This window comes from Anabrus simplex, chromosome 1 (assembly GCF_040414725.1).
Source record: "Anabrus simplex isolate iqAnaSimp1 chromosome 1, ASM4041472v1, whole genome shotgun sequence".
NCBI classification, from domain to species: domain Eukaryota; kingdom Metazoa; phylum Arthropoda; class Insecta; order Orthoptera; family Tettigoniidae; genus Anabrus; species Anabrus simplex.
The window spans coordinates 168,940,655-168,967,725 of NC_090265.1; the positions used below are offsets into that span (position 1 = coordinate 168,940,655).

The 27,071-nt window shown below is 40.8% G+C and overlaps 1 protein-coding gene across 1 annotated transcript in view; it reads right to left on the minus strand.

The window, feature by feature from the left end:
- LOC136858951 (neuronal growth regulator 1) overlaps nt 1–27,071 on the minus strand; it is a 347,575-nt gene that overhangs the window by 121,467 nt on the left and 199,037 nt on the right. Inside the window, exon 4 of the mRNA XM_068225439.1 lies at nt 11,720–11,828. Within this exon, the coding sequence (XP_068081540.1) occupies nt 11,720–11,828 (109 nt within the window). The remainder of the gene's footprint in view (nt 1–11,719; nt 11,829–27,071) is intronic.

Genomic DNA, 27,071 nt, shown 5'->3' on the forward strand with positions numbered 1-27,071 from the left:
TTGTATGGATATGAATGCCAGTCTATTTATCAACCACCGTGATTAACTCTATTCAGTACTTACTTCCCGTCAGATTTAGACAAACTAGGGGCCCTTGTCAATATAACCTCTATGTGAGAATCAATATAAAAATTACCATACTCATTACTAACACTCCACTATTATCGATTATGTCATACATTATTTCCCTTTATTTATGCACGGAGCTGGAGAAAGAGATGCTTTGTTCACTTCTCCCTAATGCTGCCAACAGACGTAGTAGGCCCTATATTCCGGAAAAATTCTTCGTACTGAATTTTGTGGCATATCGTATTTAGCACATTTTAAGGAGCAAGAAGAAACATCATGTTCAAATACACAAATTGGTGACTGGAGGAGGTGTGCAATACAAAATAGGCAGTAAATTAACATTTAATTTAATCTGAACCTAGAAAGGTCAAGCTTCTTTAGGAACGTATCAGGGTGAAGTGGATCTATTGCATTCTTATATGAATACAGCTTTCCATGGGCTTTTCGTTGCATTTCTTTCTTACATCTTTAGGTACTGCGGTTTGTTTTTGAACTGCAAATAATTATTCCGCTGCCACCACCACCTATAATAACAACGATGTACATCAAATACTCCCCTTAATTTCGGATGTTACATTTACTCAAATGATAGACAACACTCTCTGGTTTTATCCAAATATAAAATGTTTTATGTACAGTTTTTAATTATACGTGCTCTAACTCACTGAAAACAGAGTACTATTTCTTGCACTTATGGCACTTTTTCTTGTTGTTGAGTGGTCAGAGCAAACATTGCATTCATCACAAACTTGTTTCTATTTTCTGCCGACTTTTTTAGGATATAGGAAGCACCTTTTCTTATTTGCAGGACCTGTGTTTGCAGGGGTCAGTGCTACAGGTAGGGACTTTTGCTTACATTGCATCGATAGTGCACCATTGCAGTCCAAGATCTGGTTTTCCTTTGATCTGCTGCTCCACCAACGATTTGGCAAGGTCAACCATAAAAAGTCTATGTCTAGACCTTTGCTTTCTTTCTTTCTTTCTTTCTTTCTTTCTTTCTTTCTTTCTTTCTTTCTTTCTTTCTTTCTTTCCACTGAGGTGGAGAGTTGTCCAGTCCACAAACGTGAAGAAGGGTTATGAAGAAGGCTACTGTCCAGCGATTTGCTTTACATTTACAGTGCAAGTGTGCACCATATGATATAAGCTGTCAACACGTCCATCGATCTCGTTATAACGTATAGAGTAATACCTGACTGGTTAGATTCCTCTGCAACAATGTTTGGTGAGTGGTGCACGCTGCTGAGAAGAAATAGAATTGTGCTTTTGGTTGGAAAGTAATGTACCAAGGTAAAGTGTCTCGTAAACCCGAAAATGGACTATATCACTTCTCATACCTTTTTATTATTATTAGAGTAATATTATTACACAATCCACGGTATGATGCCTCCAGGGAACTCGAAACTGTGTGCTGCACCAACCACATACGCAGAGCCCGATATTTGTAAGATGACTGTGAAATATGTGTGGGCAAAGACTAAATGGTAAGCGGCAGGAGACTCATGTATTAAATTCGGAACATCAATTTCAAATTCCTTGACGATATCCCAGTTCAGCTGCCAGTCATCTGATATACAGCGGGCCGCATTATCGCCTTTTAAAACCATCACGTAGGCAGATGTCTGAACTTAGGTTTCAATTAAATTGGAACTAAAAGGGATGTCGCTATGCCTAACCGGTTAATAAGTACCATCTCGGAGAGTAGAGAGATGCTGAGGAACTGGGAAGAAGAAGCGGCAAAGTGAGATCGGGGAATTCTCTGAAACTACAAAATACATTAGGCTATATCTAGTTATTTTATGGAATTTGTTGTATGTATCTGGTGCTTCTCGTGAATAATAGCATAGGGAACATCCCCGTTTATTAGGGTTTATATTCTCAAGAAAAAAATTCCTTTCTGGAATTGAGCGAATTGGCTGCGTGGTTCCGGCCAAGTAACTGCTAGCTTTCGTTCAGCATATAGTGTGTTAGAACCCAACTCTTGACAACTATTGAATATAGTTTTCAGTGGTTTCCCATTTTCCCACCGGAAAATGCAGGGGATGTACCTGAATTAAGGCCACAATCACTCCCTTACCGCTCCTTGCTCTTTCCTATCTCATCATCGCCAAAATCCTGTATGATTAGGTGAAATATTACTCTATATAAATTGAAAAATTTCCTGGGATATTCAACGCTCCTACAGATATACTAACCGTCCATCAAAAAGCCAAGAATCATGGTGCACGTCTGAATCCAGGTAGAGTTGTCGCTTTCATTGTTTCACTGCGAGTAGAAGTTATTTGTTATGAAGCTTAGTTAAAGGAACAGCAGCATCGGAAATCGGAAGTTATCGAATTATTCTAATTTTTCTTAATACATGGTTATTCACATAAGATGTTACACGGAAATAACGGCTAAATAATTAAGGATATCGGTATTCTGTTTTCATATTCGTAAATGATACCCAGGGGCTTGTAAAATAATGTGCTACTTATTCCCATGGGGTGATTAATAACCAAGATATTGATATTAACTCCATATTTTAAAATTGAACGGCACGAATACATACAGCTAGCCTAAAAGTTCGACTGCGTACAAATTCAAGTATGTAAGTATTTTCAAAATCGGACAGTTACTTTTTGAAATATCAATAAGAACAAAATGCTTGGTTTTGCATGCCGCATCAGACGGCATGCAGTCGGGCAAGGACATATTTACGAACGTTCAGGTCATCTGTATGAATTTGTTCCGTTACATTAAAACATATTAAGTTAGTATTAATATCTCGGTTCCATTTTCACACCAGGCAAATGCTGGGGCTGTACCTTAATTAAGGCCACGGCCGCTTCCTTCCAACTCCTAGGCCTTTCCTATCCCATCGTCGCCATAAGACCTATCTGTGTCGGTGCGACGTAAAACCCCTAGCAAAAAAAATATCTCGGTTATTAATTACACCATGAGAATAAGTAGCACATTCTGTTACAAGCCCCCGGGTACCATTTACGAATATGAAGACAGAATACCGATATCTTTAATAGTTTAGACGTTATTTCCGTTTAACATCTTAGGAGAATAACCCTGTATAATAAGTAATGACTACTTCCCTCTCCAGTATAACGCCTAGAGTTAGGTGCTATCGATCTACCTTTTGGCAGAAACCAAACCTGATGGTGCTAGAGCCCTGATGAAGCTTGGACTACTATGGAACTGTTGGTCATCGCGAAGGTGTATAGATTACGAGGTGACGCAGAAACTGTTAATATGAAAGACGAAAGTCAAATTAAATCACTAGTTATGATAGAGGAATTAATCAGTATACAATAGAGTACTGAAGGAATAAGACTATTTACGAACAAGTGAAATGATAATGATATTAATACAATTATACCTTTATAATGCCTTGATTTCCCATAAATTATCTGTGGAGACGGGTATTGGAATTGTATTCCTTAGGAATTCTTCATTGTGTCAAAAGACAACGACACTGAGTAGTCACATTTACACACCTATACACCTCAAACGCTACTGACCTCCATAGGAATCGAACTAACTACCTTGAAGACAGAAAGACAACGATTACCCGATTCGTCCTTTAACTTTAGTAACATAACATTAGTAGCCTGTGTAGGCAGTTTGATATGATGGTACGACAATTTGTACGCCTAGTTCACTTATTTCGATTTTTTGCTTCAGTGGATTTCTAAGTTTAACATTAAACGTTGAGGCTTATTTTTACTATGGATACTGTGCACTTTTTCGTCAGTCAGTAATTTCTCACCGCTCGCTCCAAATCAGTCTCAAAAATGTTATAGTTTTATCCTATTGCAGGGCACAGACACTCTGTGGTTAGTTACTAGAGTACAGCTTCAGAAAATAGCAGAGACTCGAGGTGTACTGTATATTAATAGCGTAAATGGAATATAGTATAATAGTAAACTTAAGAAAAATATCAGTACATTTAACATTCAACAATAAATCAAATCTCGTTGCTCTGGGACAGACTTTCAAGTACAATATCTAGTTATCGTAATGCCGCAACATAAAGGGAGCCAATCGAGGGAATATAGGGACAAGATGACTGGAAGTTAAATAAGACTTAATAATTCTTTATACCAAGCTCTTATTCTGAAATAGGAAATTGGTGGAACCAGACGCTACAATAGACTCTATTCCTTTATTCTTAGACATTTCTTATAAAACTGCGGCCTTGTGCCTTTTGATTAAAGAGGGTTAATAAAACCCGAAAGATAAGAGATAAAATATGATTCACATGGAAAGGAAGTTTAGTAGAGAGGGTATGGAATAGACTATCAGGGGGAACAAAGATAGCCAGTGCTATTCATTCTCCTCACAATGGAAGCGACTTAACATTCAGGCCAAGAACGCAACTGACCCTCCCGGAGGGTTTCAAATGAACAGCACTCCATCACCGAGAGACGAAGAGACGGGGGTTGATCTAACTCAATAAGACTTTCCTTTATTATGCTATCAGGGAATGCAAATGAAAGAACTTGCCTGTAGCTAGAAACATATCCCTATGCAAGAGTTCAAATGTACAGAGACCTATATATTACATACATTTTTCTTAAAAACAAAAAGCAGTTAGAGTAAGACACGAATGTATTGTTTATTAATTTATGATATAAAAGTAGCCTACACTGACATAAATTCTCGTTCACGTTAATTTTTTCCGGACAGAAAATAAATGTGGTAAAACATAAAAATATATCGTCGGTGAAGAAATAATGCACCGTATGTCACAATGCTCCCTCTATCCATTAATTTCTTTAAGACTAGTCCCGCATCCCAGCCACATGTGGATATGAACGTTCGTTGTGTTCATTTTCCTATGTGAACATGTAAAGGTAAGGAACCTTAAACTCAGTATACTGTAGGATTGCGTAAATACGCCACGCAAACATGCATTCCTAGAGTATAGTACGGTAAGGTTAATTTTTCTTTACACGCTTACATAGGAACATTGTTCTGATGGACTGCATATCCATGTGTGACGGGGAGGCGTGACCAGTCTTAAGGAAAATAATGGATAGGAAGAGCATTTTGACGAAGTTTTGTTTCTTCAACGACGATACGGTATAACTACTAAACAGAATATATTATTGTGTTGAATTTTCTTCGTTGGGGGATTTGTAAATAGACATTTGACATTAAGGGGACGTGGAGGGAAAGTGGTTTGGCAATTAGTGTGGTTTTGGACCACAGAAATTTGTCAGGAACGGATTTTCAGTATGTACTATCACCATGTTTTTTGATGCGGAGAATGCGAATGGTAGCCACCGGAGAGAATATCTGGAGACCATACTGAAGGACTTGGATAACCGATAGGTTATCGGCCGTGTGGTTGAGGTCGCTTAGTTGTGAGCTGACATTCGGGAAACAGTGGGTTCGAATCCCACCATTGGCAACCCTTAGGAAGGTCTTCGATGGTATACCATTTTGACACCAGGCTAATGCTGGGGCTGTACCTTAATTGAGGCCATGTCCGCTTTCACATCCTCACGTCGCCGGGAAGTTTAACGTTCATCGTTCACAATTTAATGGGAAATTAACTGTAAAGTGTGATGTGGGCAAGAATATATTTAATATGATGTTATAATATTTGAACATATTTTCTGTGGTTAAAGCTTGCAATACTATGACTGGGAGTCTCAGATAAATGTACAGTGAATATGAAACGAAAATCTTAGAGATTAATGTGCTGTCAGCTGGGAAGACGGATTTAGTATCGAATGTCTGAAAAGGAGAACTATTTACAAAATGTAGTCATTTCAACGGCTTAGGATATGTGTTCATACAGATCGGGCTTCTACGGGAAGTATAGCAGCATCCAGCGTACAGTCCAGATCTTGCATCATGCTATTTCCATGTGTTTAGCAAGCGTAAGCAACGACTGGGTTGGACAAGAATTGCCAACGATGAAGAAGTACAAACAGTGGTTCACCGACGGTCTTAGAACCAAAGAGCGGATTTCTATCGTCAACTAATTTATTGTTAGAATGTTCCGTCAGGTGTTTACAAGAGACTGGGTAACTGTGTCGAAAAACAGTGAGGAGAATCTGTGTCGCATTTCACTGGATTGAGTAATGCAATAAACTTTCATTGACCTTCCATAATCATTTGTAACTTACTTTTTAAAGGCACCTCGAAGTTCAAAAACACATCCCATCACGAAACAGATAAAATAATCAAAACAAATTAGAAACAAATGAACATCATCCGTGATGTTCGCCGATAATTCAAGGGAACTTCAAATCCTTTTCTGCAGCATTGATGAAGCAAGCATGGGGCACTCCCTTAAAGAAAGCATTCACGGTAGTCAGCAAATAAAAAATTAGCTGCGCTGTTATCACCCTGATCGGGAACACCGTTGGAAGAGTACCACATAGCAAGTACCTCGGATGGTGGCTAACGCAAGATTTGAACCTGGATATAGAGATGTAAACCAGAATAGGCACTGCACGAATTGTGCTCTTGAAATTGAAACATCTTTTGTTCAACCATTTTCTCCCATTCGAAACTTGTAGACGTATCGTAAAGGTTTCGAAGGAGGGACACTAGTGCCTCCATAAATGTACCATCTGCATTAGTATTACATATTTTCCACAACGTCCGGCTCCATGGCTAAATGGTTAGAGTGCTGGCCTTTGGTCACAGGGGTCCCGGGTTCGATTCCCAGCAGGGCAGGGAATTTTAACCATCATTGGTTAATTTCCCTGGCACGGGGGCTGGGTGTGTGTGTGTGTGTGTGTGTTGTCTTCATCATCATTTAATCCTCATCACAACGCGCAGGTCGCCTATGGGTGTCAAATCAAAAGACATGAACCTGGCGAGCCGAACCCGTCCTGGGATCTCCCGGCACTAAAAAGCCATACGCTATTTCATTTACCAAAATTCTGTACAGAAATAGAGAAAATGAGTGAGCCCCCATGGACATATAAAATGTTCCCTAGGTCTCTATTAACATGATATCGTCGCTCGACCGGTAAAAGGTTGTAATCCACAAAGCTCTTCCTATTAATTATTCTCCTTATGACTAGTCGCGCCTCCCAGCCACGTATGGATATGCAGTCCATCAGAACAAATTTTGTTGTGTTCATTTTCCTATGCCCATGTGTAAAGGAAAATGAACCTTACAGTGCCGTACTGTAGGAATGTACGTTTGTATTACGTATTTACGCACTCCTAGTGTACAATGCATGTGAGGTTCATTTTCGTTTAATAGTCGACATAGGAAAACGAACACAACGGACATTGTTCTGATGGACTGCGTATCCATATGTGGCTGGGAGGCGTGACCAGTCTTAAGGAGAATAATGGATAGGAAGAGTATTGTGGGATACAACGTTTTACCGGTGAAGCGACGATACATTACTCGTATTTACATAGTTTAGAATATACTTAAATAGTACTGTGCAGGGTATACATGTATACCTAATTTCTTACTGCTCGTTTGTTCTGTCTATCGATCGTTAGCTAATCATTCATTCGATCATTCCTGTGCTCGAATAATTCTTTTCGTACAACCAGTCTGACATTCACACACTCCTTGTTCATACAGTATACATCATTTCATCCTACCAACCATTCACTCATTCACACACACACAGATACATGAAGCAGTTCCAGTAAATTACATTTCTCTTTAAATACATTTGGAATTTTGGAAGCGGCAATTTCTTGAACTCTCCTGGTAGTGAGTTCCATAGCTTTGCAGAACGCCAGTAGAAACTCTTCTGAAAGGCAGAGGTTACGGGCGAAAAGCCCTATGGGTAACTTCTTCGCCTTTTTGGGCTGAACGATAAACAAGCGAGAGACTTTGGAAGGGATCGATTTCCATAGAGGCAGAGAGGGATTTCCTGAGAAGATCAGGTCAGTTTGTTTGGCTATTGTCTCACTGGAAGGTAACCTTAATGGAGGGGAGGGGGGGAGTGACGGTTAATTAGCCCTTCGGCTCGGCGTTGTACTCCCTGCAGCTTACTCATGTTCTCCGCTGTTGTGGGATGCCAAGCAGATAGACCATACGTCAGCAGGGGCTGATTCATGCTAAAGTAAGCTGACCTTATTGTCGTTGACTGAATCCTCTCAAATTCATATATAGGAACCCCAGGATGATTGTTGCCTTGCACCTTGGAGGTCTTTGAAATCTGGATGAATCGCATAATATTTAAAATTCAATGAGTAGAACTAGTTGCGAATGAGCGAGTGCTCCGGCGTGCCAAGTAATAGAATTAACCTTCGAAAATGGCAGGAGTATAGTTGACTTCTCTCACAACTTCACAAACAACGAATGCAGCCTGACATAACGGATCATAGATGGAAAGTACGGTGGAAACTTGTTAGTCGGCGGAGAAGATTACCCTGGGCTCAGAACTTCAGACTATATCGATGGCTTTCTTTAAAAACCTCGTAAGTCCGAATACTCTTCCTATCCATTATATTCCTTAAGACTGGTCACGCCTACCAGTCCCATATTTATATGCAGTCCAAAAGAATAATTTTCGTTGTGGTCATTTTCCTCTGCCAACTTGTAAAGGAAAATGAACCTTAAATAAATTATACTGTAGGAGCGTGTAAATTTGCCATGCAATCAACATCCCTACAATACGGTACGTTAAGGTCCATTTTCCTTTAGACATTAGCAAAGAAAATGAACACAGCGAAAATTATTCTGATGGACTGCATACAAATATATGACCGGGAGGCGTGGCCAGTCTTAAGGCATATAATAGGTAGGAAGAACATTTGGACATACGAGGTTTTAAAATAAAGCCATCGATATCTAACATACAGCATGTCTGATATGGGAAACAAAATTCCTTAAATGAGACAGCGCCAGAATTATTATTCAATCATTCAATTATTTGATTATTCAATTATGGCCTCTTTCAAGTGGCGTTATTATGGCACCTGTCTGTAACACTTAACTACATTTTAGAAGTTCAAATCCATACACTTTTAATCTAACAGAGTTGTATTACACTAACTTTCACACATAACGGAATTTAAATAATGTATTGTATATTAACCGATATGAATATCAAACAATCTTGCTCAAAACACACATACACACAATAATAAGAGAAGAACACTCAACCTCCGTGTGGAGGAGGATAGCCTAGGCGAGATTCGAAAAGTTTTTCAGTAGTTTCGATTTCTTACGTATAGAGCTAGAAGAGGCCATTGTGTTAGTTATTAAAAAAAAAGATTAAACAGTGGATTGTACAGGCACTTGGTTCATTGAGGTACACTTGAACAATGAACGCTCAAGGGCAATACAGTCTAAAAACAAGATGTATAGGCCTACAAGTATTCTTGCCAATGATCTGACGCCACACTGACATATCACGGGATTTCGATGAACAAAAGGTTGGGATAGGGCTACGTTTGGGAAGGTAGCAGCCGTGCCGTTGATTATGACACACCCCCAGCATGCGCTGGCGTGAAAATGGGAAACCAAGGAAAACTAACTTTAGGTCTGCCGACGGTGAAATTCGAACACTTCATCTCACGGATACAAGCTCATAGCTACGCGACAGTAACCGCACTGCCAAATCTTTCGGAAGTATGCATATGCTATTTGTTTTACGTCGCACCGACACAAATAGGTCTTATGGCGACGATGGAACAGGAAAGGCCTAGGAATGGAAAGGAAGCGGCCGTGGCCTTAATTAAGGCCCCAGAATTTGCCTGGTGTGAAAATGGGAAACCACGGAAAACCATCTTCAGGGCTGCCGACAGTGGGGTTCGAACCCACTATCTCCCGGATGCGAGCTCACAGCTGCGCGCTCCTAACCGCACGGCCAACTCGCCCGGTAGTATGTATATGTGCACATACCTACAGTATGTATGTTAACATTTTATTATTAGCGAAGATTCAGTCATTAATACAAACGAGACAGTAAATTTATGACAACAAAATTGTCAGAATTTTATCCATAAAATAAATTGCTTTGAAAGGACCGAGGTAAAAGAGGACATTAGAACATCATTGATCTATTTCTTGTACTTTTGTATGATTATTGTCAAACAAGAAAGCGTTTGCTGAAGTGTCAGAACAGAGAATTCCTAATGTATATTTAATATGGTAAATGTTTGTGGAGCACAAGGTTATATGATCAATACACTCTCCGTGATGGTATGTACTGAGGAGTCGAACGGAATGCAGCCCATTGCCTGTAGAATGAGAAGACAGGCATTCCACGAAAAGAAAGCCGGACATCCGAAGAAAACACAGAGACAACAATTCAAATTGTTTAGCTGTTATAACCCCCAATGATGTTCATAAAATTCACTGTCAAGACAAAATCAACAGATACGTACGAAAGAGGTATATCTCCGTCTCACCCTAAAAATGTTAGTGAAATTACTTACACTGCCTTATGGTTAAAATGTTGAGAATTTTCATGTATATGTAGGAATTACCTAAAGCCTCCGTGGCTAAGTCGGCAGACGCCGGCCTTTTACCACTGAGTTCCGTGGTTAAAATCCCAGTCACTCCATGTGAGATTTGTGCTGGAGAAAGCGGAGGCGGAACAGGATTTTCTCCGGGAACTCCGGTTTTCCATGAACTTTTCATTCCAGGAACACTCTCCACTATCATATCATTTCATCTGACAGTCATTAACTATTGGCCCAGAGGAGGCTTCGGCAGCCGGCAAAATTGCTATCGCGCCGCTGCGTGGGGGCCTCAACATTCCATTCCTGATCCGGTTGAATGACAGGAAACAGCATGTTGATTTACATAGCAATTATCGGAGTAATTTGTCGGATTGCTGGAATCCCGTGGGTTTGTATGTTTCCTGACAGAACATGATTTATAGGTAAAATAATCAATACGGGTTCTGAATCCTAGCCATCGGGATGGAAAGGTAGTATCTAAGACACTTCATAATCTTGCACCCAGTAAGCCTATATAAGTATGTCTGTCTATCGTGTCATTAATCCGGAGGCTGGTTCGACTCTCGATTTGTAACATCGAAAGTTACGCAGTTAAAATGAACTGCGGCACCCTTGACAGAGCTATAATGAGGCATACTAGGCATTATGAGGAAAGAGGTATTGAGATGGAATTCAAGAGCACAAATTAGAGCAAATATTCGTTTATAGGAATAGGGGTTAGCGATCGGAATAAATTACCAGCGAATATGTTCGATGTATTACCACCTTCTTCGAAAAGTTTTAAGAAAAATCTAGGTAAACAACTGATAGCGAATCTGCCACATGGATGACAGCCCTAAACGTAGATTAATGGTGATTGATTGATGACTGGGATAAGTACTTCGCCATTGCTTCCTTCACTGGCTGAGGAAGTTCTATTTTAGGACTACTGTTCACATTAGTAGTACCTTTCACACAATCTATACCAAATAGTGCGCTCAGTGCCATCAGTCAGCACCATCCACACCTCAGTAGCCAGTTAAAATATTAGTTTCAATCCAACAGTTTTTCCAAGTTTCTAAGAAAGTAACACCTTGCCAAGTTGCTAAGGAAGTGAACACGGGTCAACTGAGCTGATTGCTCCAATACCAACATTCGCATCGTGGACGCGGTAAAGCAAATATAGAAGAGAGAATGTTGAGTGAAAATCACTTAATTTCTGGATGACAACCACGCATGTTGCTTCATTGTAATTTCTTAGCTGAGTACATACCTATGACTTTCAACTCGATGAAGATACTCGTCGGTGGATGTGTAGAGACCTGGCACTCGTAGAGTCCTGCATCTCGTGGTTGAACGTACTTGATCTGCAGTCCCCAGTTCTGAAAATTAGACAGGAAAATATATGTGAGACCACAACGCTACAAAACTATGCACAATGCTGCGGTTTTGCCGAATGTACAGTAAATTCGGAGAGTTCTGGGCTAAGGATGACACTAATGTTGGTGAGCAATATTTACGGGTTACACAACATTTCTGATTCATTCCTCACCCAGCAATATTCAAACATATTGCTCTGCCGTTGGTAGTAAAATATATGTCACAGACGCACATTGAAGAACAAGTAGACATTCCATGCATAACGTAATACATCTGAAAATATTTCAGTCATTCCTCTGTCGTTATTGCCGGCAATAGTCATACACATTTATTATTATTATTATTATTATTATTATTATTATTATTATTATTATTATTATTAGGATTATTATTAGGATTATTATTACTATTACTATACGACTCCTTGGCTGAATGGACAGCGTTGAGTCTTTCGGCTCTGACGGACCAAGGTTCGATTCCCGGCCGAGTCGGGGATTTAAATCACGTCTGATTAACGCTTCTGGTTCGGGGACTGAGTGTTTGTGTTTGTCCCAACATTTTCCCGTAATATTCATACAATACACCACACTACCAACCACCAAGGACGCAATAGTGATTACATCCCTCCGTGTAAGGTTAGCAACAGGAAGGGCATCCACCCGTAAAACAGAGCCAAACACACACACACACACACACACACACACACACACACACACACACACACACACACACACACAGTTAGCACCCGCGACCGCACAGGCGTGGGAAAAGCGGTATATTATTATTATTATTATTATTATTATTATTATTATTATTATTATTATTATTATTATTATTATTATTATTATCCATGACTATTATTTGAAATATAATCTAATTAACTGGAACCACTCTAGATGAATTTTGCTGAAGTTCTGTTCATTAGTGAAATATTCGTATTTCACATTCGAAATTATTCGTGCATTATTAAAGGTATGAAGCATAAGACTCTAATTTTACCTCAAGCACGCCCATAAACGTTCAAAGAAACACTGCACATATTTCTAACTTGTCCGACCCTGAGCAGACGGCAGTCCAACTCTGTGCTGTATCGATAAATCAAGGAGGTTGTTCTGTTTCAGTTTGCAGTATTAATAAACGTATTAATTTACCAGTTGTTACCCACGGCTTCGCTGACGTAATTTGATAAAAATTACTTGTTCCTCAGTTCTGCACTAAGACATTATCTTACATTCCTAAAGTATAAAATCTCACCGAAAAATTGCATTTCATTTACCCCAGAGCATCTTTGTAAACAACGATTGTGGCATTGCCTTCTGGAGCTAAGATGACCGGCTACAGGTAGAGCTAAATCTGGAACTCGGGACATGGAACACTGTGTGAGAAACAGTCCCCTTTTATGTCGAAAAAGAAAGTTTTCTTAACTTATAAAGGAGATTCCAAATACCAAATTTCACGTCTCTAACATCTTAGTTTTTTTTTTTTTTTTTTTTTTTTGCTAGGGGCTTTACGTCGCACCGACACAGATAGGTCTTATGGCGACGATGGGATGGGAAAGGCCTAGGAGTTGGAAGGAAGCGGCCGTGGCCTTAATTAAGGTACAGCCCCAGCATTTGCCTGGTGTGAAAATGGGAAACCACGGAAAACCATTTTCAGGGCTGCCGATAGTGGGATTCGAACCTACTATCTCCCGGATGCAAGCTCACAGCCGCGCGCCTCTACACGCACGGCCAACTCGCCCGGTCATCTTAGTTTTAGAGAAATGAGTATCCTCATAAAGAGAGTTCAAATCCTTCTTCACTTATTCTGGATCTCCAGCTTGATTTTCCGAAAACAAACAGCACGTGTTTCTTTATTTCTAAAGGAGACTACAAATACCAATTTTCACTTCTGTAACATGTTACGTTTCTGAGATATTATGTAGATATACTCATTATAATAGCTGCCCCACTTCCTGGCTGAGTGGTCAGCGTTGAGGTCTTCGGTTCACAGGGTTCCGGCTTCGATTCTGGGCTAGGTCGGGGTTTTTAATCGCGCGTGATTAATTCTTCTGCCTCGGGGACAGGTTGTTTGTCCCAATATTCTCTTCTTCATATTCACTCAACACACCAGATTACCAACCACAACAGGAACAGGCAATAGTAATTATAGTAATTATATCCCTACACATAAGGTTGCAGTCAGGAAGGGCATCCGGTCGTAAAATACGGTCAAATCCACATGTGCGACACAGTTCGCACCCGCAACCCCTCAGGTGTGGGTAAAGCGTTAGAAGAAGAAGATACTCATTTTAAAATTTCACCCGCTTTTTTTATTCTTTTCACAACCTTAAGTGGATTTTACAAAAAAAGGTGTGTTCATTTTTAAGGGACATTCCAAGTACCAATTTTGACGTCTGTAACATCTCCATTTTCTGAGATATATGTATCCTCATATAAATAATTGAACTCCTTTCTCACTTTTTTTCACCCCCCTCCCCTTAAGTGGATTTTATGAAAACGAACATTTGTATTCTTTTATTTTTGAAGGGGATTCCAGATACCAATTTGCATGCCTGTAACATGTTAAGTTTTTGTTATGTGTTGTAGATAATTTTGCTGCTGTAGAATCCTGAAGCTGACGTTGCGATTGTTACGGCAGTTCATTACTTTCACTAATTCCTAGAGCAGGGGTAGTGTGGTGCCAATATCTCCGTAACGGTTGGTTTTAGGGCCTTACCGAGATTTCTTCTTTGCGTCAAGAGGATTAAATTGAGCTTTGTCTTGTCCTTGTACGACAAATTCGATATTTTGCCTATAGTAGCATATTATTTGTATATCTCCCTCACTGCCCCCACCTCGAATTGTTTTGAAAATAAAATACAGCCCATGTTACTCAATGGCAATATAGCTTTCTATAGGTGAAGTAATTTTTAAAATCGGTTCAGTAGTTTTTGAGTTTATCCGTTACAAACAAATATACTAATTTTTCCTCGTTATAATATTAGTATAGATTTCAATATTGGTGTCGACTCCTTCGTTCAATGGTCAACGTAGTTTCAGAGGGTACCTGGTTTGATTCCCGGCCGGTTTAAGGATTTCATGGTCCTGGTTATGTCAGTCAGCCCGTTCATCACTAGTTAAAATGAGTGGGTACACTTTAGTTAGGAAAAATAAAGCGGGAAAGCTAGGAAGTGGAGTTTAGGTAGTCGTACATGACGATTTGAAAGGTATTAAATGAACAAGCTAATATTCTCGCCGAACGGAGTTCTTCCTTGTAGTAATTGAATTTCGTGGTTCGAAGTGTTTACACGGTGTATTTTACCACCCACCGAAGACTGTAAACATCGAAGATCGGAAGGAAGCGCTACGGGATATACACTGACTGACAGAGCAAATACAACACCAAGAAGGAGTGGTCAGAACTTTATGCCAATTGCAGGGTAGACTGACGTCACTGAGGTATGCTCATGATGTGAAATGCGCCACTGTGCTGCGCACATAGGGAACGATAAATGGGACACGGCGTTGGCGAATGGCCCACTTCGTACCGTGATTTCTCAGCCGACAGTCATTGTAGAACGTGTTGTCGTGTGCCACAGGACACGTGTATAGCTAAGAATGCCAGGCCGCCGTCAACGGAGGCATTTCCAGCAGACAGACGACTTTACGAGGGGTATGGTGATCGGGCTGAGAAGGGCAGGTTGGTCGCTTCGTCAAATCGCAGCCGATACCCATAGGGATGAGTCCACGGTGCAGCGCCTGTGGCGAAGATGGTTGGCGCAGGGACATGTGGCACGTGCGAGGGGTCCAGGCGCAGCCCGAGTGACGTCAGCACGCGAGGATCGGCGCATCCGCCGCCAAGCGGTGGCAGCCCCGCACGCCACGTCAACCGCCATTCTTCAGCATGTGCAAGACACCCTGGCTGTTCCAATATCGACCAGAACAATTTCCCGTCGATTGGTTGAAGGAGGCCTGCACTCCCGGCGTCCGCTCAGAAGACTACCATTCACGGTTACTAGACTAGACGGTAAGGGTCATCAGTTGGGTGCGCACTAGCAAGCCTCGCCTCCTGACGTCACGCGTTCCCCATGTTCGCTAAACGAAGCAGAACATCATTAATCTACTGATGGTGTTTACACACTCCTCTTTGGTGTTTACCTTCTCAACAGTGTAAGAGTTTAATTTTTCTGTGCTGTGCTGTGCCATGATGTGTTGTGCTGCCGCTGGTTGCTCTAACCACGATAGACATCAGAAGGACTTAAACATTAAATTGCATCGTTTTCCAAAGAATAGTGAAACTTTTAAAATTTGACGTGATTTACGGCCTGACATTTAAATTTGCCACTGAGTAGTAATGATTTAGCGAGTCGGTTCTGTAAAGATCGTGAAATAAGGGCACAAAAGCGAAATCATCGTAAGGAGATATGGAAAATTTTACAATCGCAGGCGCCAATTGAAGCAGAAAATATTAATAATGCAATCTTGAGGAAGGAATTAGATAACAAAAGTAAACATCACTCCGCCCCGGTGGTGTAGTTCTTAGTGTTATTAGCTGCCACCCCCGGAGGCCCGAGTTTGATTCCCGGCTCTGCCACGAAGTTTGAAAAGTGGTACGAGGGATGGAACGGGGTCCACTCAACCTCCGTACGTCAAATGAGTAGAGGTGTGCTCTATTCCCACCTGAGTCATCCTGGAAGTGGTTTTCCGTGGTTTCCCGCTTCTTCTCCAGGCAAATGCCGGGATGGTACCTAACATAAGGCCACGGCCAATTCCTTCCCTCTTCCTTGTCTATCCCTTTCAATCTTCCCACGGAGCTCGATAGCTGCATTCGCTTAAGTGCGACCAGTATCCAGTATTCGGGAGATAGTAGGCTCGAACCCCATTATCGGCAGTCCTGAAGACTGCACCAGGCAAATGCTGGGGCTGTACCTTAATTAAGGCAACGGCCGCTTTCTTCACACTCCTAGCCCTTCCCTGTCCCATCGTCGCCAAAAGACCTATCTGTGTCGGTGCGACGTAAAGCAACTAGCAAAAAAAAAAAAAAAATCAATCTTAACATCCCCCCCACAAGGCCCTTGTTCAGCATAGCAGGTGAGGCCGCCTGGGCGAGGTGCTGGTCATTCTCCCCAGTTGTATCCCCCGACCCAATGTCTCACGTTCCAGGACACTGCCCTTTAGGTGGTAAAAGTGGGATCCCTCGCTGAGTCCGAGGCAAAAACCAACCCTGGAGGGTAAACAGATTAAGAAGAAAATGGAAAATGAATTTAGTGCCTTCCATGGAAACTACATTAAGAAATGTCCAGGAGATTTTAGGTTTTTAAAGGAAAAAAGAAAAGAAAAGCATCCTGATCTTGAAGATATCGTTGTTTTATGTTTCGTTTGAACCAAAACGTTCATAAGGATGAAAAACATAAACAAACATAGGTTTGCTAGTTTTTGCTAGTTGCATTACGTCGCACCGACACAGATAGGTTTTGTGGCGACGATGGGACAGGGAAGGGCTAGGAGTGGGAAGGAAGCGGCCGTGGCCTTAATTAAAGTACAGCCCCAGCATTTGCCTGGTGTGAAAATGGGAAACCACGGAAAACCATTTTCAGGGCTGCCGACAGTGGGGTTCGAACCTACTATCTCCCGAATACTGGATACTGGCCGCACTTAAGCGACTGCGACTGCAGGCACATGGATTCTTGCAAGAGGTGTAAATGAACTCCTAATGAAAAAAGAAGAAGTGTGAAAAAAATTAAGAGTTGTTTGATAGACTGATTTTGAAGTAATGTAAAACAACCAAGTAAAAATCTGGTGTAAATATTTTGTGTGGAACCTATATAATGTAAATATATATGCAGTTTTACTACCATAATAATAATTAGGAGTATTCATTAGGTGTTTTTATATATTGAACATTTGATCGCATTTTCTGACTGAGGGTTTTCTCCGCACCACATTTCTATATGGCCTAAGCCTGTGGAAACCTCTTTCCCCACCAAAAAATTGTGACCCCTAATATGGTGGAAGAGGTTGACGTTTCTTCAGGGGATTTTTACCGACATTCCACCGGCCAATACACATTTATAAATAATAACTTATACATAAATATAATATTAGATATTTTTAATACTACTTAACAATCCACCAAAACAACGGTAAAAAGCATCCCGTACGATTGGTCATGTTTCTTTATTTTTTGTAACTAATTTTAAAAATAAACCTACGTATAAAATCGTTCTAAAATCACTGGATGGATTGAAAATACGAAAACCGAACCATAAATATTTGCGAGGCGAAAGATTTATTAGTGACAAAGCTACTGGAATAGTTCGTGTTAAGCACAGTGTTACTTGTAATGATCTGAAAAATACTGAAATTACAACATAATTACCTATACATAACAACTGGCAATTATATTTGACAAATCTGAAAAAAAAATAGCAAGTGGTTAAATAAAAACAAGCAAATCATTAATAGAAACGCACAATTACAATGGGTCGTTTTCACTGCAAGCCCGGCAGTGGGGATCAGATGACGTCACCAGCCAAAGCGAGCCTGCGCGTGACCCCTACCGTCTAGTCTAGTAACCGTGCTACCATTGACTCCACAGCATAGACGTGCACGCCTGGCATGGTGCCGGGCTAGAGCGACTTGGATGAGGGAATGGCGGAACGTCGTGTTCTCCGATGAGTCACGCTTCTGTTCTGTCAGTGATAGTCACCGCAGACGAGTGTGGCGTCGGCGTGGAGAAAGATCAAATCCGGCAGTAACTGTGGAGCGCCCTACCGCTAGACAACGCGGCATCATGGTTTGGGGCGCTATTGCGTATTATTCCACGTCACCTCTAGTGCGTATTCAAGGCACGTTAAATGCCCACCGCTACGTGCAGCATGTGCTGCGGCCGGTGCCACTCCCTACCTTCAGGGGCTGCCCACTGCTCTGTTTCAGCAGGATAATGCCCGCCCACACACTGCTCGCATCTTCCAACAGGCTCTACGAGGTGTACAGATGCTTCCGTGGCCAGCGTACTCTCCGGATCTCTCACCAATCGAACACGTGTGGGATCTCATTGGACGCCGTTTGCAAACTCTGCCCCAGCCTCGTACGGACGACCAACTGTGGCAAATGGTGGACAGAGAATGGAGAACCATCCCTCAGGACACCATCCGCACTCTTATTGACTCTGTACCTCGACGTGTTTCTGCGTGCATCGCCGCTCGCGGTGGTCCTACATCCTACTGAGTCGATGCCGTGCGCATTGTGTAACCTGCATATCGGTTTGAAATAAACATCAATTATTCGTCCGTGCCGTCTCTGTTTTTTCCCCAACTTTCATCCCTTTCGAACCAATCCTTCTTGGTGTTGCATTTGCTCTGTCAGTCAGTGTATTATCACATAGGAGGTTTTGTCCCGGCAACGACGATATATAGGTGGACATACGAAAGTATATGCATGCTTAAAATATTGCAGACCTTCATTTACAGATTGACTGCTGCAAAACGGTACGTCATATCGACAAACTATTGTACAAGAAGACGTCAGATTAAGCGGCCTAAATGGCTGGTCGTATGATATCTGATCTATTCATGGGTCAGATTGAGTTAGAAACGTTGAATAGGGTAAAATTTTTGTACGATTATCTCACATTGCATTACTTTTCAGATAATTATGTGACAGCTACATGCATAGCATTTGGCTCACATATGGCTTCTGGGTGGGCCAATTTTCGTGTAGGGTTTGATGATTCTATCTTTCTTATAAGTGATTAAAAGTATGAATTATGCATGTGAAAAGTCTAAATTTACTTAACATCGAGAAATAGACAAAAATCAAACGTAAAAGGGGTACAGATACAACAAAAAGTCATAAGACCAAGATTGTAGATCACTCCAAATTGAACGGAGATTGTGCCTTCCCTTATGTGATAGGACTTCGCGAAGATCTGTACCATCATTAAAATTGCCTCCATATTTCGATATTCTTCGGGGAAAGAAGTGAAAAATTTAAAACTCTTGGAAATGTTCTGTCCGTTAGAGGCTTACTTACTTACTTACTCCATGGCTCTACGGTCCTTTAAGGACCTTGGCCTCCTTGACCACAGCTCTCCAGTCGTCCCGGTCTTCAGCACACCTACGCCACCTCCTGACTCCAACGGTCGTCAGATCAGTCTCCACATCCTCCAGCCATCTCATCCTGGGCCGACCTCTCCTTCTCCTGCCCCCAGGGTGTCCTGTCAGTGCTTTCTTTGGAAGTCTTCCCTCCTCCATCCATTGTACATGCCCCAGCCATCCAATTCGTCTCATTTTGATTGATGTCACCAAGTCCGGCTCCTTATACAAATAATCTTATTTCTTCATCTGTTCTGATTCTCCATAAATCTCCCTCATTCGCCGGTCCAAATATCTTCCTCAGTACTTTCCTTTCCCAAACATTTAATCTCCTCTCTGTGGCCTCAGTCAATACCCATGCCTCACTCCCATACATAAGCACTGGTTTAATTATTGTTTTGTAGAGAGTCAGTTTTAATTTCCTGCTTAAGGTTTTACTTCTCGGAAGGGGATTCAGTGCCCTGTAGGATCTGTTGGCAGCCTTAATTCGATTTACAATATCTGTCTCAACTTTATTTTCTGATGTTATTACTGAGCCAAGATATATGAAGCTATCTACTGCTTCAAAGGTGTAACCATCCACTTGGAGTTTTTCAGTGTTCCTTCCATTTCTCTCTGTTACCATATATTTAGATTTAGCCTCACTTATCTCCAAGCCCAAGGACCCAGCCGCATCTTTCAGCTCCCTCAAGGCAGTTGTAAGTGCCTCGTTACTTCTAGCAGATATCACCACATCATCTGCATAAGCCAAAATTTGGATCAGTCTATTGTAAATATTACCACCCGGATTAGTAGTTACTGATCTTACAGCTTTCTCCAACACTAAATTAAATAACACTGGTGATACGGGGTCTCCCTGCCTTAGGCCTTCTTCGGTTCTGAAAGATCTTGACAGACTTCCCTGCACTTTTACCTGACTTCTGCTGTTCTCCAGGGCCATCTTAGTCTATTTTATTAACTTCTGTGGGAATTTAAACTCCTTCATTGTTTCCCACAATGTCAATCTCTTAACTTTGTCATAGGCTTGTTTAAAATCTATAAAAAGATGCCCTAGTCGAACGTTGTATTCATATGTTTTTTCCAGAGTCATTCTAATGGTGAAAATGTGGTCCATCCTCGATCTTCCAGGTCTGAAACCAGCTTGGTACTCCCCTATAATTCTTTCCGCTCTACTACTAACTCTCTTTGTTATGGCTGTAGAGAGGATTTTGTATACTATACTCATTAAGGATATACCTCGATAATTCTTGCATTGCATGCGTGACCCCTTCTTATGTATAGGACATACATTAGCTAGTGTCCAGTCCTCCAGCATTGTTCCTGTTTCCCATACCTTTTTAATTATCACGTGTATTTTCTTCACCAACACTTCTCCTCCATGTTTTACCATTTCTGCTGTTATGAGGTCATTCCCTGGGGTTTACTGCTCTTTAATTGTTTTATAATATCTCTTATTTCTTCAATCGATGGTGATCCCATATCGTCTTCATCCTCATCTCCATTCTCCTCATCCATCTCTTTCTCCTCACACTCATTTCCATATTCACCCTCCTCATCTCTCTCTGAAGTTTCCATACTGTCTGATCCTTCTTTTTCTTCATTTATTGGTCTGACAAAAAGTAATGTTTCAAAATGTTTTGCCCATTTTTCCAGAATTCGTTCTTTCCCAACAATGAGTCTATCAGTCTCATCCTTAAAGCATATTCACTCTGGGTTGATATCCCTTCTTTACTTGTCCAACCCATGGAAGAATTTTCAGCCTTGTTTGTTTTAAAAATTCCTCTACATTTCATCCACTCTCTCCTTTTCTTCTATTCTTTTCTTGTTCCTTATCAATGTCTTTGCTATTCTCCGTTTCTCTTTGAAAACTGCAATATTATTTCGAGTGGGTCTCTGTAGCATTCTTTGTCGGGCAAGATTTCTTTTCCAGAATCTTATCCACTTCTTCGTCATACCATTTATTTCTACTCTGTTTCCTTCTCTCTCCAAGTACTTCCTGCGCCGTTGTATTTATTGCTAGCTTGGTTTCCTCCCACATTGTGTTGATATCCACATCTCCGTTTCTGCCCATGTGTAGCTATCTTTGCAGCCGGTCTCTCCACTCTTCCTCCTTCTTCTCATCCCTTAACAGTTCTACATTATAGATCTTGCTCTGCTCAGCTCTGTCCCTGGGTTTAATTTGCTAGTCTTTCTCGGAACTTGATCCTCACCAGTATGTGATCTGAATCACTGTCTGCACCACGCATGCTTCTCGCATCCATTATGTTGGAGGCATGTCGCGCATCTATCAGCACATGGTCTTACTGGTTCTTTGTCAGACCATCCGGTGATATCCATGTCTCTTTATGGATCTCCTTATGGGGAAAACATGTGCTCTTAATCACCAGCTCCTTTCTAAAGGCAAAGTCAATCAATTTCCACCCGTTTTCATTTGATTCTTGGTGTTTACTATGATATCCTGTCACTGGGTGGTTTTATTTCTCTTTGCCTACTATGGCATTATAATCCCCTAGGACAACTTTAACATCATACTTGGGCAACTTGTCATATACTTGCTCCATTTTTTCATAGAAATGTTCTTTCTCTTCCTCATCGGCATCCTCTGTTGGTGCATGGACACTAATTAGTGATATGTTGGCAAATCTCCCTCTCAATCTTAACCGGCATAGTCTGGGGCTTATTGCTTCATATTAAATCACATCATGACTGACCGATTTCTTGACCATAAACCCTGTTCCTATTCTATTTTCTTCCTCCCCACTATTGAACAAAATGTAGTGTTGTAGATCTGTCACCTCGATTGTTTTCCATCTTATCTCCTGTAATGCTGCCACATCTGTCTGATATTTAAATAATTCCTCCTCCAATTTTCTACTAGCCCCGCCCTGAAAGATTCTTCTCACATTCCATGTTCCAATATATCCGTATCGTTGCCATTTAGCGCGCTTTAGTCGTCGTAAGTTTGGGACTGTCCGGTTATCTTGATTTGGTTTCTGAACAATATGTAGTTTTGTGGTAGTGGAGTTGTTAACCCCGCATACCAACCCCCAACCTGGAGGACCAGGGTATCACTCTTAGTCTGGATCATCACTTTAGACCTGTCCGGCTTGGGTGGCCCTACCAGGAGCATATGCTCCCGCCGGCATAGCTCTAAGGATCATTTGAACACGCAAGCCTCCAAAACACCCGGCAAAATGTATTTTGCTTTCGTCAAGGTGGTCATACCATCGGAAGGGTCCGTTAGAGGCTAAAACGTATAATTTTTCCAAATTTCTGTTTTCTTGTTCGTCTGGCAGATTATGCCGCAATGTGGATTTTGGGTGAGGAGGGTTAAAATTAGGACTTTCAGGAAACTAAACCAAAAAATTATGCAGATGGTTGTTATTATTACCCCTTAAACGCGTAGCTGTGCGAACATCTCGCCAAAATAGTCAATGTACAGGCACACAGTCGTTAGGATTTTACTTATATAGATAAATAAGGAATCTGCTCCACGTACAACAACTTTTGGTCTATGTCTGCTGGACTTACCTGTAAATCCGACCATTCATGATATCTCCCTTATTAATCTTTCTGTCAAGAAAATACACATGCAAAATGTTTTAGAAATGGATTTCCAACAAATTTGGTCGATTTCCAGTCAGGTTGGTCATGTACTGTATACATTGTGGAAGAGTAAATTCACCATTTCGGTTCCCTATAAACCGCCAGTCCATTCCAGGAACAGGAAATGTTATTGACCTTTAACATCTACCTTTGGAAAGGTGAATGCTAAATATAAAGTTTGGTTCAAATATCTTCAATAGTTTTCAAGTTGTAAGAAATACGCTCAACACGCGCCCGTTCTTAAGTTAAGTCCGGTTAATGGTATCTCCCTTATAAATCCTCTTACCGAAATGCACATGAGGAAAAAGGTTTAAAAATTAATTTCCATTAAGGCAGGTAGATTTCTATTAAGTTTGGTTGTGTATATTGAGTGGGAGTGCAAAATCACGGTTTCGGTTTCGTATAAAACCCCCAGTCTTTTCATGGATTTAGAAACAGTATTTGCCCTGAAACATACCCAAGGACAGGTGGATTCTAAATATCAAGTTTGGTGGAAATATATCCAGTAGTTTCCAAGTTATAGACAAACAGACAAACAGAAAAACTGACACCAAAGCTAAAAGTATGCAGATGGTCATTATTACACCTGAAACGGATAACTGTACAGAAATGTCGCCAAAATAGTCAATGTACAGACACACTCTAGAAGTGCAGACCTTTATTTCGAGAGTTACTGCTTTGAATCTCTGCGACATATCTGCAAACGGACCTCACCATCAGACGCCTCTTTCAGTGTCCTACATGGTTGGTCCCATGACATCTTCTCGTATCTATTATATCCTCGTATCCTCCAAATATGAAGTTTGGTTGAAATCTATCCAGCCATTTTGCCGTGATGGTGGAACAAACAAACAAACAAACAAACAAACAGACAAACAGACAAAAAAAGTAAAAGCCACCGATTCTGTCTTGAGTTGACCTAAAACGGATAAATATCTGAAAAATTGGCAAAACAAACGAAATTATAGACTGCGGACCCCCTACAACTTTATTTATAAGATTGTGATAATACGGGACTAAATTTCCTACGATGGAATGATTTAAGCAGCATGGTCTTGAAAATGTTCGAAAACGAATCCTAAGGTACATAGGTCGTCCGGAAATTAAGACTGAGTTAGAATCATTGGGTGTGAAATTTTGTACAGTTTTCGCATACTACTTTATATTTGTGATACTCATGTGACAGATACAATAATAAAATTTGGCTATCACATTGCCACTGGTCATGCCAATGTGCGTGCCGAATGCCATGATTCTATCTTTCCTATAAGTGTGCCAAATTAATGTTAACATATACGTGTAAAAGTACAAAATTAACTTGAAATCGAGAAATACAGCCCTTTTTAACGTACAAGGAATAGAAATACGATAAAAAGTCATAGGACCAAAGTTGTAGGTCTCACCAAAATGAAAGGCGATTGTGCTTTCTGATTTGTGATAAGACTTACAGATTAGCCACCAATTATCCCGAAATGAAGGTGTGCACCGTCGTTAAAATTGCATCCATATTTCGATATTTTCCGGAGCCGAAAGTTATACATTTGCATAGCTTAGAATATTTCCTGAAAGGAAAGAGTGTCAAGCTTTTGGAATTAGCACTCGCATACATACGGTGTAATTAAGGAAGAAAATAATGCAGTTTAGTAAGTTGAAATTAATAGAAAATGGATTATAACTGAGGACATCCGGATGACGACAAATATGTAAATACCAAGTGAATGTATTGGAAAATCAAATGCTCCTCAATAAATTATGCCGATGTGAGTTATGGATATAAGAAAGCGGTAATCGTTGAGAAATTTAGGCGGAGGCATTCTTAGGTCAACAGATACGATGACTAATGGTGTTAATACTTAAGCTATTCGAGGACGGTTATAAACTCCAACGATATTCCGCCAATATCCCGCAGAATGGCCGATTGACGCCCTCTCTTGCCTTCTACCCAAGGAACAACCATGAATTTAAAGGTATGATGAGGAAAATGGCAATACGATACTTCCCTGCTGGCAAGCAGTCAGAGGCGTTGCCATGGTAACCTGTACGTTCGTTGTCGGTCTGTCGGTCACACACGCAGCCCATGATACCCGCAGCAAATAGTAAATTTCTCCGTCATTTGAATAGTATGGTAAATTATGAACATAACGAAAGTTGTTTATAATGAAGAGACGTTTCTCATACGGTCCACGGAGTTTACAGGAAATCAATAGTATAAGAGAAAATGGAGGAGAACCGTTCTGGTTTTCCTATAAATCCCCGTCTAATCAAAGACTTTAAAATGAAATGAATATAGAAACCTTCCTCGGGTTGAGTATCCTCCAAATATGAAGTTTGGTTGAAATCTATCCAGCCGTTTTGCCGTGATGGTGGAACAAAGAAACAAACAAACAGACACGAAAAGTAAAAACCACCGATTCTGTCTAGAGTTGACCTAAAACGGATAAATATCTGAAAAATGGGCAAAACAAACGAAATTACAGACTGCGGACCCCCTACAACTTTATTTATAAGATGATGATAATAGTAATAATAGTCGTCCGGAAATTAAGTTTCTCTATTTCTTCCCTTGTAAAATAAACGTATTTAGGCGGGAAATGTGAACATGCGTGACAGATCTATGATGTAGAAATCATATTCCGGCCGGACAAGTCCCGCCTGGTGTCTGTAGCACAGCTTGAGCAGGAATGATAGGTACGTCTCTCAGCTTATTAATCCGTGCAGAATTGGGACAACCAGGTTATTTGATTGGTGATGACCAAATTTATAACGTAATTGTCACTGCCCACGCATTTGTAATAATTTTCTTTATGGTAATGCCCATTATAATTGGGGGATTTGGAAATTGATTATGAAGGGTGTTTGTAATTGAAAACCAAGTAATCGTGAGACGTGAGGGAATTAATCAGTAGTGGCTCGAAATGACGGCTCGTATCCTTTCTCCCGCCACCTGCGAGGTTAGGTTCGTTATAAAGTTTCTACGGAAACTGCGATGAGCCATTCAAAACAAGAGACGTGGAATGCTCAGTGCAGGTGTTGTGCTGAGCCATGGTAATGCTCGTTCACGTACGGCTTGGCGCTCAGCAACTGTTCTGCAGGTGATCGGCTGGGAGGTGTTTGATCATCCACCGTATAGTCCTGATCTTGCCCCCAGTGATTTTAATCTTTTGTTACAGCTGAAGAAATGCCTGTCCTCTTATCAGAATTTTCACATGGACGAAGAGTTGAAGACGAAACTCACACACTGGTTACATTCCCAGGTATCAGACTCTACGACACCGGTATACAAAAGTTGATACCACGATATGACGTCTCAATTCTGGTGGTGGTTAAGTCGAAATATAGCTCCAACATTGGTATGCAGTGTGATAATAAAGTTTTCAGTTAGCTATTTTGTTATTTTTTTAACAAGGAAACTTAATTTCTGGATGGGCTTCCTAATCATGTACAGAAATTTTTCAGAAATAAACGAAGAATCCCTCATTGAGGATGCTCTGAAAATACCATGTGATACAATTTCAGTTTATTAACGACACCGACGAAGGAGTATCACATTTCATCAAAGTTC